This window comes from Somniosus microcephalus, chromosome 9, assembly GCF_052327205.1.
Source record: "Somniosus microcephalus isolate GS21.2 chromosome 9, FLI_Smic_1.0, whole genome shotgun sequence".
NCBI lineage: Eukaryota > Metazoa > Chordata > Chondrichthyes > Squaliformes > Somniosidae > Somniosus > Somniosus microcephalus.
Genome location: NC_140995.1, coordinates 38846095 through 38865164, shown reverse-complemented (window position 1 = coordinate 38865164; position 19070 = coordinate 38846095). Strand labels below are relative to the sequence as shown.

General features: G+C 45.3%; 1 protein-coding gene across 4 annotated transcripts in view; it reads right to left on the bottom strand.

The window, feature by feature from the left end:
- znf451 (zinc finger protein 451) overlaps positions 1 to 17739 on the bottom strand; it is a 65401-nt gene extending 47662 nt beyond the window's left edge. For 2 of the 4 annotated variants that reach the window (XM_085996524.1, XM_085996527.1), the window contains exons 1-3: positions 17339 to 17739; positions 4036 to 4122; positions 2629 to 2712 (exon numbers count right to left, since the gene is read on the bottom strand). In XM_085996524.1, coding sequence (XP_085852650.1) covers positions 2629 to 2712; positions 4036 to 4104 — 153 coding nt within the window. In that variant the 5' untranslated portion in view covers positions 4105 to 4122; positions 17339 to 17739. Of the gene's footprint in view, positions 1 to 2628; positions 2713 to 4035; positions 4123 to 17135; positions 17300 to 17338 lie in introns of those variants that run through there. The other 2 variants (XM_085996526.1, XM_085996525.1) reach the window with 2 other exon arrangements.
- Positions 17740 to 19070: the final 1331 nt, after the last annotated feature.

The window sequence follows — 19070 nt, the reverse complement described above, 5'->3', positions numbered from 1 at the left end:
TATATCCCTTTGGAGATTCTTTGTGTCCTCCACACAATTTGCTTTCCCACCTTTCTTTGTATCAGCAGCAAATTTGGCTACATTACACTCAGTCCCTTCATCCAAGTCATTAATATAGATTGTAAATAGTTGAGGCCCCAGCACCGATCCCTGCAGCACCCCCACTAGTTACAGTTTGCCAACCGAAAATGACCCACTTATCCCGACTCTCTGTTTTCTGTTAGTTAGCCAATCCTCTATCCATGCTAATATATTACCCCCAACCCCGTGAGCTCTTATCTTGTGTAGTAACCTTTTATGTGGCACCTTATCGAATGCCTTCTAGAAATCCAAATACACATCTACTGGTTCCCCTTTATCCACCCTGCTCGTTACATCCTCAAAGAACTCCTACAAATTTGTCAAACATTATTTCCCTTTCATAAAACTATGCTGACTCTGCTTGACTATATTATGATTTTCTAAATGACCTGCTATCACTTCCTTAATGATGGACTCCAGCATTTTCCCAATGACAGATGTTAGGCTAACTGGTCAATAGTTGCCTGCTTTCTGTCTCCCTCCTTTCTTAAATAGGGGTGTTACATTTGCGGTTTTCCAGTCCATTGGGGCCTCTCCAGAATCTAGGGAATTTTGGTAATTATAACCAATGCATCCACTATGTCTACAGCCACCTCTTAAAATTCTAGGATGCACGCCATTGGGTCCAGGAGACTTGTCCACCTTTAGTCCCATTAGTTTGCCTCGTACTTTCTCTCTAGTGATTGTTTAAAGTGCCCCCACCCCAATAGCCCCTTGATTATCCATTATTGGGATGCTTTTAGTGTCTTCTACCGTGAAGACCGATACAATATATTTGTTCAAGGTCTCCGCCATTTCCCTGTATCCCATTAATTCATTCCTCAGACTCATCCTCTAGGAGACCAACGTTTACTTCAGCTACTCTCTTGCTTTTTATATACTTGTAGAAACTCTTACTGTCTGTTTTTATATTTCTTGCTAGCTTACTCGCATAAGCTATCTTCTCTATCATTTTTTTAGTCATCCTTAGCTGCTTTTTAAAAATTTCCCAATCCTCTGGCCTTTCACTATTTTTTGTAACATTGTATGCTTTTGTTTTCAATTTCATACCATCTGTTATAAATCTCATCATTCATCAAGAAACTACTCATGAAATAACACTGGACGGCCAGCTGGTGGCGCCGTCCAAGGAGTATAAATACTCAGGCGTGGGCCCAGCTTACCAGGGACATTTTGTAAGACAAGGAACTAGTGAAGTACAACTAGACCTCCATGTTCTGAAACAAGTTGATTAAAGCCTTGCTTTATGCTCAAACCAAGTGTGCAGTGAGTTTTATTACGTCACCATCCTTTACTTCCTTAGTTAGCCACGGATGGTTCATCCTTCTCTTAAGAGTCTTTCTAGGACGCAGATTTAAGATAATTGGCAAAAGAACCAGAGGGGAGATGAGGAGAATCTTTTTTACGCAGCAAGTTATAATGCTCTGCAATGCACTGCCTGAAAATGTGGTGGAAGCAGATTCAATAATAGTGGATATGTACTTGAAAAGGATAAATTAGCAGGGCTATGGGGAAAGAGCAGGGGAGTGGGACTAATTGGACAGAGCCAGCACAGGCACGTTGGGCTGAATGGCCTCCTTCTGTGCTGTATGGTTCTATGAAAATCAACTAAATAAAAAGGATATTTGCCAGCATTTAACAGGCAAACTAAATCAAGTTGCACATTAACTTGCATTCATACACTATCTTTCACATCCTCAAGATGTCCCTAAACAGTTGTCAGCCAATGAATTGTTTTTGAAGTGTACTCGTATATGGCAACCAATGTGTACAAAGCAAGGTCCCACTAACAGCACAGATAATGACTAGTTGGTCTCTATTTTATGTTGTTGCGTATGGGATAAGTGTTGGTTAGGACATTGGGGAGGACGCACCTGTTCTCCATTGAAATAATGCCACGAGATTTATTACGTCCACCTCTCCTCAGTGCTCCCCCCCCTCTATCAGCATATCCTTCTATTCCTTTCTCCGTCATGCACTTATCTAGCTTCCCCTTAAATACATCTATATATGCTATTTGCCTCAACTGCTCGTGGTAGCAAGTTCCAAATTCTAATCACTCTCTGGTTAAAGAAGTTTCTCCGAAGTTCCCTATTGGATTGATCAGTGACTACAGGAAACCTTTTTTTAAATCCGGCACCGACGGGACCAACGTGGTGCCAGTTCATCAAAAATTCCGGATCACCGAGCGCTATAGTAAAAGATACGGAGCTGAGAGCTCCGTATAAAGCAACAAACCCTGTTGCTTAGCAACAGGTTCAGAACAATGGCCACAAGTTACAAGCGTCTCTGTAGCTTAGCAACAGCTGCAGCCACACCCTTGCACAGCAACAGATGGAGGAAAGCAAATTATATGAAGTATGAACCTACTCCTGAATTTTGCCGGTTAACCGAGATTTCAGGTTATTTAGGTGCCGGTAAATCGAAAATTTCCTGTATCTTATATTTATGACCTCTTGTTTTGGTCTCCCCCACAAGCAAAAACATCTTCTCTAGGTCTGTCCCCGTCTATCCCCTTCATATTAATGAGTACGATCAAGTACTCACCCTGTTGTGCCGTACAATGTTCCCTTCGCTGTCTTCATCACTCGACAGATCGATACATTCCAACACAGGCCTTACTGGTTGCTCCTTTTATCGCAAAAGAAAGGGTAATCACTCCACAGACACGTTTCAACACAAATCTGCTGCACTCACCTTCACAATTAATGCATCACAAACACCAAACCCAATCCAGTGCAGAAGGCATTGCACAGCTACGAAGAATCCTTCAGACAAAAGAGCTGTGAAATAAGCGAGCACATTGGCACAAGTAAAGATTACCCAACAGTACTGTAAATCTCGCGTTGGCCCAAAGACTGCATGCCACCAAGTGTACTTGCACACTTGACCCATGCCAAGCCCTCACACAAACTTACAATTCTTCCTTTGCATTTCATGCATACCCATACATCCAGAGGGCATCCCTTCAAGATGCAAGGTAGAATGAAAACTTTGCCACACTTGCATCTTCCGAGGGCCCCAATACCTCAAGTCTTTTTGAAATGACCTACCTGCATGATATAGTCACTGACTGATGAGTCAGGTTACTGTGCAGGCGAGACATTCCAGTCAATGGGCAGGCTTCCAACCTCTCAAAATGGGTTGGCTGCTGGCATAACAGGATAGCACTCCAAAGGCACAGGCCTGAAGAAAGGCATCCTTGATGAAGCACTGGTGCCAACAGCACATCTTCTGACATGCCCAAAGGAGCTCTGGCAATGTCACTGGACACACCTAGGTGGGGTCTACGCAACCTGCCTCATGTAAAGGCAGACCTCCCTCTGATCATTCTTCTGGAACCCCCGCTTGTGGGCAAGAGTTCCAAAAGAATACCCATCACATCAGCAGGGGGTCCGTTGACTGGTGAGAAACAGGAAGGGGTGGGGAGAAGGGAGAATAAGAGGCAAAATTAAGTCTAAAATGCCATTACAAAAATGCTCAACAAGTGCAACAAAATCAACCAAAAATTCAACAAACAAGTCAGCCAACCAACCCAGGGAGACACAGTTTTCTCCGTGCTGTATAGCCAACACAGTAGAGTACAGGTCTCTGGTCAGACCACACTTTAAGCACGGTGTCCGGTTTTGGTCACTGAGACATGAAGTGGACGTTCAGCTCCCAGAAGGTGGTTCAGAGAATAACCAGGAAATTGATCCTTCGCACCAGACAAGGTCACTTCTGGTGACTGTGAGCCCGAGTGGTACTGTGCCCGCTCCCCGCCCACACCCTCCACTTGGTGCTGAACCCGATGACCTGGTACTAGAAGAGCAAATCACAGGAAAATACAGGGACGAGATGCCCACCTCCACTCCAGGTAGGTCTCCCAAAGTATATCCTGTGGTCAAGAGACCAGAGAGAGGGGAAAAAAAAGTACCAACCAGTCAGAAAAATGTACAGCATTAGAATACGTACACTCACAAATATCACTTCCTCTTCACTTTCACGTTTTTCTGCTGACATCAACCCATCACTGGATGACATGATAGAAAATGGGGTTCTGCATGGAGAAAAAAACACAAAACATGGAACTTGTTTTCCGATACCTTTGAAAATAGACAAAGAACTATCTTGCAGACTTGTCTAAAAACGTGCCTTCTATCCATGGGCCACCATTTCTAAAGCAAGCGAAGAAGTGAAATAGCCATTTGAAAACTGCATCTCGGAGAGTCAGCAACATTACCAGTTGTACAAGTTTGCCAAACCTTTCCCTGAACCAGCTTTCGATACTCGTATAGTCGCCGCAGCCCAGGACCTCGACACTGTGGGACTCGTTACCTCCTTCAGCTTTCCCTCCCTCAAACAGCCCACAGGCTTTTAAAACTCAAGCTTCGTAGACTTTGGGGACGTCATGTACTATGGACTTTGATCCTTTCCCAGGGTTCTCATAGGAACAGGAGTAGGCCACGCAGCCACTCGAGCCTGTTCCACCATAGCTGATCTGTATCTTAACTCCATCTACCCGCCTTGGTTCCATAACCCTCAATACCCGTGCATAACAAAAAATGATTGATCTCACTTTTGAAAGTATCAACAGCTTTTTAGGGGAGATGGACGAAAAAGATCCCAGGAGTTCTCCCCAGTGTTTTGGCAAATATTTATCCCTCAACCTGCATCACTAAAAACAGATTATCTGGTCATTTATTTCACTGCTGTTGGTGGAAGCTTGCTGTGTGCAAATTGGCTGCCACGTTTCCTACATTACAAAAGTGACAACACTTCAAAACTACGAGTGGGAGTCGAGAATAGCCTTGAGGGGGTGATACGCATCACAGGACCACATCTTCAGTCTTCTGCCTCCCTCAGATATGTTACGTAGAGAATAATGGGTCACAGGGAGGGATGACAAAGTAATGATGAAATTATTCTGCTGACTGCACAATCATCTGAAATAAAGATTGCTGGAGTACAATCACTCCCATAGAATCGTAGATTGATACAGCACAGGAGGCGGCTATTCGGTCCATCATGCCTGTGCCAGCTCTTTGAAAGAGCTCTCCAATGAGTCCCACTCCCCTGCTCTTTCCCCATAGACCTACATATAAGAACATAAGAACGTAAGAAATAGGAGCAGGAGTAGGCCAATCGGCCCCTCGAGCCTGCTCCGCCATTCAATAAGATCATGGCTGATCTGATCCTAACCGCCAATCTACTATCACAGAACCATCTCCTGAATCTAACAGAATTAGACACACGAAATAGGAGCAGGATCAGGCTACACGACCCCTGGGCCCGCTCCGCTACCCACAGGGCCATGACCGATCCGAACCTAGACTCATGTCCAAATTCCTGCCCGCTCCCCGTAACCCTTAATTCCCTTTACTTTTAAGAAACTGTCTATTTCTGTTTTAAATTTATGTAATGATATAGCTTCTACAGCTTTTTGGGGCAGCATATTCCATGGACCTACCACCCTCTGAGTGAAGTAGTTCCTCCTCATCTCAGTTTTGAAAGAGCAGCCCCTTATTCCAAAACTATGCCCTCTAGTTCTAGTTTCACCCATCATCGGGAACATCCTCCCTGCATCCACCGATCCAACCCCTTCACAATCTTATATGTTTCAATAAGATCGCCTCTCATTCTTCTGAACTCCAATGAGTAGAGTCCCAATCTACTCAACCTCTCCTCATATGTCCATCCCCTCATCCCCGGGATTAACCGAGTGAACCTTCTTTGTACTGACTCGAGAGCAAGTATGTCCTTTCTTAAGTATGGACACCAAAACTGTACGCAGTATTCCAGGTGCGGTCTCACCAATACCTTGTACAACTGAAGCAATACCTCCCTATTTTTATATTCTATGCCCCTAGCAATGAAAGCCAACATTCCATTGGCCTTCTTAATCACTTGCCGCACCTGCATACTAACCTTCTGAGTTTCGTGCACCAGGACCCCCAGATCCCTTTGTACTTCAGTACTTTCAGTTTCTTGCCATTAAGATAATAACTTGCTCTATGATTTTTCCTGCCAAAGTGCATAACCTCACACTTTCCAGTATTGTATTCCATCTGCCAAATCTCTGCCCACTTACTTAGCCTGTCTATGTCCCCTTGCAGGTTTTTTATGTCCTCCTCACTCACTACTTTCCCCCCCCCCATCTTAGTATCATCTGCAAACTTTGATATGTTACACTCGGTCCCCTCCTCCAAATCGTTAATATAGATTGTAAAGAGTTGGGGACCCAGCACCGACCCCTGCGGAACACCACTAGTTACTGATTGCCAGTCTGAGAATGAACCATTTATCCCAACTCTCTGCCTTCTGTTAGATAGCCAATCCTCTATCCATGTCAGAATATTACCCCCAATCCCGTGATTTTTTATCTTAAGCAATAATCTTGTGTGGCACCTTGTCAAATGCCTTTTGGAAGTCTAAATACACTACGTCCACTGGTTCCCCTTTATCCACCCTATGTTACTTCCTCAAAGAACTCCAGCAAATTTGTCAAACATGACTTCCCCTTCATAAAACCATGCTGACTTTGTCCTATTAAATTATTATCCAAATGTCCTGTTACTGTCTCCTTAATAATGGACTCCAAAAGTTTACCTACCACAGATGTTAGGCTATAGGTCTATAGTTTCCAGCCTTCTGTCTACTGCCCTTTTCAAATAAGGGTGTTACATTAGTAGTTTTCCAGTCTGCCGGGACCTTTGCCGAGTCCAGGGAGTTTTGGAAAATTATTACCAATGCATCCACAATCCCTACCGCCATTTCCCTCAAGACCCTAGGATGTCAGCCATCCGGTTCAGGTGATTTATCCGCCTGGAGTCCCATTATTTTACCGAGTGCCACTTCCTTAGTGATTTTGATCGTGTTTAGCTCCTCCCCCCCCTATAGCCCCCTGTTTGTCCAGTGTTGGGATATTCTTAGTGTCCTCTACTGTAAAGACTGATACAAAATATTCATTCAGTGTTTTTGCCATCTCCATATTTCCCACCATTAATTTCCCGGTCTCATCCTCTAAGGGACCAACATTTACTTTAGCCACCCTTTTTCTTTTTATATAACTATAAAAACTCTTGCTATCTGTTTTTATATTTTTTGCTAATTTACTTTCATAATCTATCTTCCCTTTCTTAATCAATCTTTTTGTTATTTTTTGCTGTCTTTTAAAGTTTTCCCAATCCTCTATCCTCCCACTAGATTTGGCTACCTTATATGCCCTTGTTTTTAGATGAATACTATCCTTAATTTCTTTACTTAGCCACGGATGGCTGTCTTTTCTTTTACACCCTTTTCTTCAGTGGAATATATATTTTTTGGAAGTTGTAAAATAACTCCTTAAATGTACACCACTGATCATGTATCGTCTTTCCCTTTAATCTATTTTCCCAATCCACTCTACTCAATTCCGCTCTCATACCTTCATAGTCTCCTTTATTCAAGCTTAGCACGCTTGTTTGAGATCCAACCTTCTCACCCTCTAACTGAATATGGAATTCAACCATGTTATGGTCACTCATTCCAAGGGGATCCTTTACTGGGACATTTTTAATTAATCCTGTCTCGTTACACAGGACCAGATCTAAGGTTGCTTGCCCCCTGGTCGGTTCAGTTACATACTGCTCAAGAAACCCATCCCTAATACACTCAATGAACTCATCCTCAAGGCAGCCCTGCCCAATTTGATTTGTCCAATTAATATGATAGTTAAAATCCCCCATAATTATAGATGTTCCCTTATTACAAGCCTCAACTATTTCCTGATTGATACTCCGTCCAACATAGTTGCAACTGTTCGGAGGCCTATAGGCTACGCCCACTAGTGTTTTTTTCCCCTTATTATTCCTCATCTCCACCCAAACTGTTTCATTATCCTGATCTTTTGACCCAATATCATTTCTCTGTATTACAGTGATCCCTTCCTTTATTAACATATAGCCACCCCACCTCCCCTTCCTTCCTGCCTGTCCTTCCTGATCGTTAAATAACCTGGTATGTTTAATTCCCAGGCATTGTCACCCTGCAGCCATGTTTCTGTAATGGCCACAAGATCATACCCATATGTAGTTATTTGTGCCATTAACTCGTCTATTTTGTTACGAATGCTACGTACATTCAGATAGAGAACTTTCAAATATGTTTTGTGACACTTAGTTCCTGCTTTTGCCCTTTTCATTACTTTACCTTTTACTCCATACCTTCTGCCCCTTCCTGACACGCTCTGGTTTTTAATTTCCCCACTGCTACCTAAGTCTATGACCTTTTCTGTTGTCATTTGTATTATTTGCTCTCTAGGAACCTCCCCCCCACTAGTTAGTTTAAAGCCCTCTCTACAGCCCTAGTTATATGATCCACCAGGACTCTAGTCCCAGCACTGGCCAAGTGAAGCCCGTCCCAACGGAACAGCTCCCTCCTGCCCCAGTACTGGTGCCAGTGTCCCAGGAAGCAAAACCCATTTCTCCCACACCAGTCTTTGAGCCACGCAGTTAACTCTCTAATTTTATTTGTCCTAGCCAAATTCGCTCGTGGCTGATTATTACCCTTGAGGTTCTGTCTTTTAATTTGACCCCTAGCTGCTCATACTCCTTTAACAGAACCGGCTTCCTAGTCCTATCTATGTCGTTTGTACCAACATGGACCACGACAACTGGATCCACCCCCTCCCACTGCAAGTTTCTTTCCAGCCCAGAGGAGATGTCCTTAACCCTGGCACCGGGTAGGCAACACAGCCTACGGGACTCTCGCTCTCGGCTGCAGAGAACTCTATCTATCCCCCTAATAATACTATCCCCTACCACTACAACATTTCTATTTACTCCCCCCTCTTGAATGGCCCCCTGTTCCACAGTGCTGTGGCCAGGTTGCTCATCCTCCCTGCAGTCCCTGCTCCTGTCCCCACAGGGAGTAAGAACCTCGAACCTGTTGGACAAGAGCAAGAGCTGCGGCTCCTCCAACACAACCTCCTGGATCCCCGTACCTGCCTCACTCGTAGTCACACCGTCCTGTCCCTGACCATGGGCTACATCTGAATTAATTAACTTCATAGGTGTGACCACCTCCTGATACACAGAGTCCAGGTACTTCTCCCCCTCCCTGATGTGTCGCAGTGTCTGAAGCTCAAACTCCAGCTCATCAACACGGAGCTGGAGTTCCTGTAGCAGCAGACACTTGTCACAGACGTAATCACCGTGAGCCTCAATGGGATTCACCGGCTCCCACATCTCAACAGTAACACATCACCTGCTCCATTCCATGTAATTAATTAAATTTTTTATTGTTAGTTATGGACACCCTCTGCCCGATTATAGATGCTAGTATCCCCTTTAATTTATTGGATTTAAATTAAATCAATCCCTCTAATTACACCTGAAAATGTTTTCTTTTCAACTATATATCCAATTCCCTTTTGAAAGTTATGATTGAATCTGCTTCCGCCAACCTTTCAGGCAGTGCATTCCAGATCATAAGAACCCTACGCGTCAATTTTCTTTCCTCATGTCGCCTCTGGTTCTTTTGCCAATTACCTTAAATCGGTGTCCTCTGGTTACCAACCCTCCTGCCAGCAGAAACAGTTTCTCCCCATCCACTATCAAAACCCCTCAATTTTAAAACACCGCTATTAAATTTCCCCTTAACCTTCCCTGCTCCAAGGACATCTATCTTTACAATAAAAACAGATCATGCAGGCTGCTCATCATCTCAGAAAGGTGAACATTTCAGATTATAGAGTCGTGAGAGGAAGAATACCACCCAAAACACTGCGGAGGTATTTAACTTTTGTCTCTCTCAGTATCGGTTCAGCATCACTCTTGCCCAATTTGGAAGGTTGTAGCTTCATGACTCTAGGGTGACATTTCAGTGCAATAGAGGGAGTGCTGCATTGTCAAAGGTGCTGTCTTTGCAATAGACACTACGCCACAGTGGTCGAGGACGGATTCTCAAGATCCAATGGCACTATTTGAAATCGAGGGTTCCCCTCCTGTCCTTGAAAGAGAAGTAAAGCTGAGGCCTTGTCTACTTGTGGTGGCGAAGGCTCAAGATACAGCGGCACAATTTGAATATTGTGTTACCCCAGATGTTCTGGCCTACCTTCCCCCCTCAAGTAATGCCACCCAAAAATAATTAGTCATCCACAGCTTCGGGACCTTGTGTGCATACTGGACGCTATGTTTAACAGCATAGCAACAGTAACTGGGCACTGTAGTTCACTCCATATAAAGCACTTTGAACATTTCTGGTTGTTTCCACTCCTGGGGAGACCAAAACTAGGGGCCATACATACAAGATAGTCACTAATAAATCCAATAAGGAACTCAGGAAAAAGTTCTTTACCCAGAGAATGGTGAGGATGTGGAACTCGCTACCACATGGAGTAGTTGAGACGAATAGCATTGGTGCATTTAAGAGGAAGCTAGATAAACACAGGAGGGAGAAAGGAATAGAAGGACATGCGGATAGGGTGAGATGAAGAGGGGTGGGTGAAGGCTCATGTGGAGCATAACCATGTTACAACATGAACCAGTTGTGCCGAATGGGCTGTAAACAATATAAATATTAAAAATTGAACTGCAAAACATAACATAGGAATTCAGCACAAAGAGTTTGCACTTTTCTAAGAAAACTAATCTCTTGTCTTGTGTGAAATGCTACCCTGTCTCCGTTAGTATTAAATACAGCATAAGAATTAGAAGCTGCAATAGGCCATGATGCCACTCGAGCCTGCTCCGCCATGCAATAAGATCATGGCTGATCTTCACCTCAACTCCACTTTCCCACCTGATCCCCATTTCCCTCGATTCCCCGAGTGTCCAAAAACCTATCTCAGCCTTGAATGATTCAGCATTCACAGCACTTTGGGGCAGAGAATTCCAAAGATTCACAACTCTCGAGTGAAGAAATTCCTCCTCATCTCAGTCTTAAATGGCTGACCCTTATCCTGAGAGTATGCCCCCTAGTTCTAGACTCTCCAGCCAGGGGAAACAACCTCTCAGTATCTACACTGTTAATTCCCCTCAGACTCTCATATGTTTCAATGAGATCACCTCTCACTCTTCTAAACTCCAGAAACTATAGGCCCAATCTACTCAATCTCTCCTCATAGGACAACCCTCTTATCCCAGGGATAAAGACCTATCGGAAAACATTGAACACGCTGGGGCTCTATTCTCTGGCAAAGAGAAGGCTGAGGAGTGACCTAATACAGGTCTTTAAGCTAACAAAAGGGCCCGATAGTGTAGAGGGAGAGAAAATGTTCCTACCCAGCCCCGTGTTATGCTCCTCTTGCTCTATGTGGGAATTCAGGGACACTGCCGGTGTCCCTGATGACCATGTGTGCCGGAAATGTATCCAGCTGCAGCTACTAGCAGACCGCATTGAGGCGCTGGAGCTGTGGGTGGATGAGTTTTGGAGCATTCGCGATGCTGAGAGGGTCGTGGAGAACACGTTTAGTGAGTTGGTCACACCACAGGTAAGGGTTGCACAGGCAGAAGGGAAATGGGTGACCATCAGGCGGAGCAGTAGAAGCAGGCAGGTAGTGCAGGGGACCCCTGTGGCCATCCCCCTCTCAAACAGGTATACCGATTTGGATATTGTTGAGGGGGATGACTTACCAGGGGAAGGCAGCAGCAGCCAACTTCCTGGCACTGGGGGTATTTCTGCTGCTCAGGAAGGGAGGAAAAAGAGTGGGAGAGCAATAGTGGTAGGGGATTCTATCGTAAGGGGAACAGATAGGCGTTTCTGTGGCCGTAGATGTGACTCCAGGATGGTTTGTTGCCTCCCTGGTGCCAGGGTCAAGGATGTCACTGAACGGCTGCAGGGCATTCTGAAGGGGGAGGGTGAACAGTCAGAGGTCGTGGTTCACATTGGGACCAACGACATGGGTAGGAAGATGGAGGAGGTCCTGCAGCAAGAATTTAGGGAGCTAGGTAGCAGATTAAAGAGCAGGACCTCAAAGGTTGTAATCTCTGGATTACTCCTGGTGCCACGTGCTAGTGAGTATAGGAATAGGAGGATAGAGCAGATGAATGCGTGGCTAAAAAGTTGGTGCAGGAGGGAGGGCTTTAGTTTCCTGGATCACTGGGTCTGCTTCTGGGGAAGGTGGGACTTGTACAAGTCGGACAGGTTGCACCTGAACTAGAACGGGACAAATATCCTTGCGGGGAGGTTTGCTAGCACTGTTGGGGGGGGGGGGGGGGGTTTAAACTAACTTGGCAGAGGGATGGGATACAGAGTGGAGCTATAATAGGGGGTGATGTACAGCCAAATAGAGGAAAAAACACAAGTCAGCTTGGAAGGCAGAGCAAATATGTAACAGCACAAGGGAGTAGGGCAAGGCTGGATGGCATTTATTTTAATGCAAGGAGTCTTGCAAATAAGGTGGATGAACTGAAGGTGTTGATGAACACATGGCAGTATGATATTGTTGCTATCACACAGACATGGTTGAGGGAGGGGCAAGACTGGCAGCTCAATATTCCAGGGTATAGAATCTTCCAGCGAGACAGAGGGGGGGGTAAAAGGAGGGGGTGTCGCAATATTAATAAAGAAATATTAATATAATAAATTACTGCTGTAAGGAGGGATGATATATTAACAGGTTCCTCTAATGAGGCCATATGGGTAGAACTTAAAAACAAAAAGGGGGCAAGCACTTTGCTGGGAGTGTACTATAGGCCCCCCAAACAGTCAGGGGGAGATAGAGGAACAGATATGTAGGCAAATCTCAGAAATGTGCAAATAATAGGGTAATAATAGTGGGGGATTTCAACTTCCCCAATATTAACTGGGATAGTCAGTGTGAGAAAGGCTTAGAGGGTGCAGAATTCTTAGTGCATCCAGGAGAGCTTTTTGAGCCAGCATGTAGAAAGTCCTACAAGAGAGGGGGCGGTACCGGACCTAATTCTAGGGAATTTGGTGAGATTTAAGGTAGTCATGGAAAAGGACAGAGATGGACCGGAAATAAAGGTTCTAAATTGGGGGAAGGCCGATTTTAATATAAGGCAGGATCTGGCCAAAGTGGACTGGGATCAGCTACTTGTAGGAATATCCACATCGGAGCAATGGGAGTCTTTCAGAAAGGAAATTGAGAGAGTACAATGGCAACACGTTCCCGTAAAGGTCAAGGGTGGGACCAACAAGCCCAGGGAAACTTGGATGTCAAGGGATATACGAGAATGGATTAGGAAAAAAAGGGGGGCTTTTGGCAGATACAAAGGGACTAAAGACAGAGGAAGCCCTAGAGGAGTATAAAAAGTGCAGGGGGATACTTAAAAAAGAAATTAGGAGAGCGAGGAGGGGCCATGAAATAACACTGGCGAGCAAAATAAAGGAAAATCCTAAGGTGTTTTATAAGTATATTAAGGGCAAGAGGATAACTAGGGAAAGAGTAGGGCCCATTAGGGACCAAAGTGGCAATCTGTGTGTAGAGCCAGAAGATGTAGGTGGGGTTTTAAATGAATTTTTTGCATCTGAGTTCACTATGGAGAAGAACGATGTAGTCATAGAAATCGGGCAGGGGGACTGTGATATACTTGAACATATTAACATCGAGAGGGAGGAGGTACTAACGGTTTTAGCAGGCTTAAAAGTGGATAAATCCCCAGGCCCAGACGAGATGTATCCCAGGCTATGTGAGGCAAAGGAGGAGATTGCAGAGGCTCTGACACAAATTTTCAGAACCTCTCTGGCAACAGGGGATGTGCCAGAGGACTGGAGAACAGCAAACGTAGTACCATTATTCAAGAAGGGTAGTAGGGATAAACCAGGGAATTACAGGCCAGTGAGCCTAACATCAGTGGTAGGGAAATTATTGGAAAAAATTCTGAGGGACAGAATTAGTCTCCACTTGGAGAGGCAAGGATTAATCAGGGATAGTCAGCATGGCTTTGTCAAGGGAAGATCATGTCTGACTAACTTGATTGAATTTTTCGAGGGGGTGACTAGGTGCGTGGATGAGGGTAGTGCAGTGGATGTGGTATACGTGGATTTCAGTAAGGCTTTCGATAAAGTCCCGCATAGGAGACTGGTCAAGAAGGTAAGAGCCCATGGGATCCAGGGTGCCTTGGCACCGTGGATCCAAAACTGGCTTAGTGGCAGAAGGCAGAGGGTGATGGTCGAAGGTTGTTTTTGTGACTGGAAGCCTGTGTCCAGTGGGGTACCGCAGGGATTGGTGCTGGGTCCCTTGCTGTTTGTGGTCTACATTAATGATTTGGATGTGAATGTAAAAGGTATGATCAGTAAGTTCGCAGATGACACGAAAATTGGTGGGGTGGTAAATAGCGAGGAGGGTAGCCTCAGTCTGCAGGACGACATAGATGGGTTGGTCAGATGGGCAGAACAGTGGCAAATGGAATTTAACCCTGAAAAGTGTGAGGTGATGCATTTTGGAGGGACTAACAAGGCAAGGGAATACACAATGAATGGTAAGACCCTAGGAAAGGCAGAGGATCCTTGGTGTGCATGTACATAGATCCCTGAAGGCGGCAGAACAAGTGGATAACGTGGTTAAAAAGGCATATGGGATACTTGCCTTCATTAGCCGAGGCATAGAATATAAGAGCAGGGAGCTTATGATGGAGCTGCACAAAACGCTGGTTAGGCCACAGCTGGAATACTGTGTGCAGTTCTGGTCGCCACACTATAGGAAGGATGTGATTGCTTTGGAGAGGGTGCAGAGGAGATTCACCAGGATGTTACCTGGGCTGGAGCACTGCAGCTATGAAGACTGGACAGGCTGGGGTTGTTTTCCTTGAAGCAGAGAAGGCTGAGGGGGGACCTGATTGAGGTGTACAAAATTATGAGGGGCATAGATAGGGTAGATAGAAAGGAACTTTTTCCCTTAGTAGAGGGGTCAATAACAAGGGGGCATAGATTCAAGGTAAGGGGCAGGAGGTTTAAAGGGGATTTGAAGAAGAACTTTTTCACCCAGAGGGTGGTTGGAATCTGGAACTCACTGCCTGAAAGGGTGGTAGAGGCAGGAACCCTCAACATTCAAAAAGCATTTGGATGAGCACTTAAAATGCCATAGCATACAAGGCTACGGACCAAATGCTGGAAAATGGGATTAGATTAGACAGGGCTTGATGGCCGGCACGGACGCGATGGGCCTCTTTCTGTGCTGTATAACTCGGACTTGTCGGGGGAGACCAAAACTAGGGCCCATAAACATAAGATAGTCACTAATAATTCTAATAGGGAATTCAGGAGAAACTTCTTTACCCAGAGAGTGGTTAAAATATGGAATGCGCTACCACACGGAGTAGCAAATATCATAGATGCATTTAAAGGGAAGCAAAATACGAGGGAGAAAAGGATATGCTGATAGGGTTAGATGAAGGGCGGTGGGAGGAGGTGTTGAGCATAAAGACCGGCATAGACCAGTTGGGCCGAGTGGCCTTTTTCTATGCTGTACATTCTATGTAATTCGGAGAGATGTGACGCAGCACTCTACAAATGCAAGTTCTTTTCTCCCCTCTCTAAAGTAGGCTTTTCATTCACATTCAGCCATCAGGGCTTGTATTTTCTGTTAACATGAAGACTGACTGCCAGAATTTGCAATGTTGCTCTGCATCAGACGACAAGAGGAGGAAGGTGTTTGATCAGGATGCTGGATCTGGCTCATCATCAGATCAACCAATAACCTTTTATTGATAATACAGATTTTTCCAACTGCTTTTAACTGGTAAATGTAGCATATTTGGGAGGAACAGGTGACTTTGGACCTATGGTTCCCAAAGCTCTCCACCACTGGGGTTTTGCTCCACTCATGCCTGGGTCTGTTGCCACCTGACGCCTTCCTTCAATTCTTTGTAATGACAGCTTGCATTTATATAGTACCTTTAACGTAGTAAAGCATCCCAAGGGACTTCACAGGAGCATAATCAGACAGAAAATGACAGAGGCAAAGGAGATTAGGACAGGTGACTAAAAGCTTGGTCAAAGAGGTACATTTTAAGGAGCGTCTTAAAGGAGGAGAGGTAGAGCTGCAGAGTTTTAGGGAGGAAACATAGCAGTAAGCCATTCAGCCCCTCGAGCCTCTTCCGCCATTCAATTAGATCCGCCTTGGTTCCGTAACCCTGAATACCCTTGCCTAACAAAAATCTATCAATCTCAGTTTTGAACTTCTCAAATGAACCTCAGCCTCAACAGCTTTTCTGGGGGAGAGTGTTCCAGATTTCCACTACATTTTGTGTAGAAGTGCTCCCCGACATCCTAGCTCTAATTTTAAGGTTATGCCCCCTTGTCCTGGACTTCCCCAGCAGAAGAAACAGTTTGTCTCCATCAACCCTATCAACTCCCATTAATCATAGAATGGTTACAGCACAGGAGGCCATTCGGCCTGTCGAGCCCATGCTGGCTCTCTGCAAGAGCACTTTAGCGAGTCTTACTTGCCCGTCCTTTGCCTGTAGCCCTACAAATTTTTCTTTCATGTACTTATCCAAATCCCTTTTGAAAGCCACAATTGAACCTACCTCCATCACCCTTTCAGGTAGTGAATTCCAGATCCTAACTAACTCACTGCATAAGAAAGTATTTCCTCATGTCACCTTTGGTTCTTGCCAATCACCTTAAATCTGTGTCCTCTGGTTCTCGACTCTTCTGCCAGTGGGAACAGTTTCTCGCTATCTACTGTCTAGACCCCTCATGATTTTAAGCACCTCTATCAAATCTCCTCTCAACCTTCTCTGCTCCAAAGAGAACAACCCCAGCTTCTCCAGTCTATCAATATAACTGAAGTCCCCCATCCCTGGAACCATTCTTGTAAATATTTTCTGCAGCCTCTCTAAGGCCTTCACATCCTTCCTAAAGTGTGGTGCCCAAAAGTGCACACAATACTCCAGTTGAGGCCAAACCAGTGTTTTATAAAAAGGTTCTTTATAACTTCCTTGCTTTTGTACTCCATACCTCTATTTATGAAGCCCAGGATCTCATATGCTTTCTTAACCGCTTTCTCAATCTGCCCTGCCACCTTCAACAATTTGTGCACATATACCCCCGGGTCTCTGTTCATACACCCTTTAGAATTGTACCCTTTTTACCCCCAAGGTCTAGCCGGCTGACAGCATAGTCACCTGTGGTGGGGCGATGGAAGTGGGGGATACACCAAGGGCCAGAGTGGGAGGACAGCACAGTTCTTAGAGGGCTATAGGAGAATAGAGATACACATTCAGAGTCATTATTAAGAAATAAACTGCATGATTGATGCAATCGCCTTGTGATTTAAAAACAAACACCTTGCTAATTTTTTTTTAAGTAGATGTAAAAATACTGAACTTTCCCGTCCCTGCAGCTCGTCTTCTTCGGATCCAGCACGCCTTCCCCCAGCTCAGCTTTAATCTCTGCACCGACCTCCAGCACAACACAAACTTCCTTCTTCACCTCCTCCTCCCAGCTTGCAAACTTGCTCACAGTCGAAGAGGGGTTCGGTGCCCTGCTCCTGCTACCGCCGCCGGATTGCACGCTGTTGTCAGCAAATAACGCATTGCATTTAGGCCGCGGCGACGGTTTGCGCGCCTTTTGCCGAATAGTTAATTAACAATCACATTAATTAACGAATGAATGAATAACAAACAGAATAAAAAGCAAGGCTCCGAGCCACAGCCACGAGCAGCGCGCCGTCGCCAGTTTCCTCACAATCACATTAGAACCTGACCCGCAGCACAAGCCCGCTCCGTCTTCCCCCCCTCCCGCCCCCTGGTCACTGCGCCTGCGCCGCCCTCTCCACTATTTCTGCAGAGCGTGAGCTTCCCCCACCTCCCCCCGGTCACTGCGCCTGCGCCGCCGTCTCCAGCGCTGCACAGAGGCGGCGCCTCGCTCACAATGCCTACGTCACCTGTGTGTGCAGGCATGCATCAAACATAGTAAAAAGCATCAACACAGGTTGGTGCAAGTAGATAGTTTTAAATCTTAATTTTTTTTTCTTAAATAACCCGCCAATATTGGAAATTTAAAAAAAATTCCTTGCAAATTCACAGCATGCAGCCCTGTATAAGAGAGACATTTCTATTTATTTATTGGGGAGGGGGGAAACGGTTGCACCAAAAATATTTGTTGTGTCAGCTCAGTTGGGTAGCATTCTCCTCTTTGAGTCAGAAGGTCGTGGGTTCATAGCCCCACTTCAGCACATAATCTAGGCTGACACTCCCAGTGCAGTACTGAGGGAGCGCTGCACTGCCGGAGGTGTCGTCTTTTGGATGAGACGTTAAACCGAGGCCCCATCTGCCCTCTCAGGTGGACATAAAAGATCCCGTGGCCCTATTTCGAAGATGTAGACAAGGGAACTAGATGTAATATCTCCAAATTTGCAGACGACACAAAGCTGGGTGGGCGTGTGTGCTGTGAGGAGGATGCCGAGAAACTCCAGGATGATTTGGACAGGTTGGGTGATTGGGCAAAAGCATGGCAGATGCAATATAACGTGGATAAATGTGAGGTTATCCACTTTGGTGGCAAAAACAGGAAGGCAGATTATTATCTGAATGGCAATAGATTGGGAGAAGGGGAAGTTCAACGAGACCTGGGTGTCCTTGTGCACCAGTCGCTGAAGGTAAGCATGCAGGTGCAGCAGGCGGTTAAGAAGGCAAATGGTATGTTGGCCTTCGTAGCGAGAGGGTTTGAGTACAGGAACAAGGATGTCTTGCTGCAGTTGTACAGGGCCTTGGTGAGACCACATCTTGAGTATTGTGTGCAGTTTTGGTCGCCTTATCTGAGGAAAGATGTTCTTGCCATGGAAGGAGTTCAGTGAAGATTCACCAAGCTGATACCTGGGATGGCAGGAATGACATATGAGGAGAGATTGGGACGATTGAGCTTATACTCGCTGGAGTTTAGAAGAATGAGAGGGGATCTCATTGAAACTTATAAAATTCTGACAGGACTGGACAGACTAGATGCAGGAAGGATGTTCCCAATGGTCGGGGAGTCCAGAACCAGGGGTCACAGTCTAAGGATAAGGGGTAGGCCATTTAGGACTGAAATGAGGAGGAATTGAGGAGGAATTTCTTCAC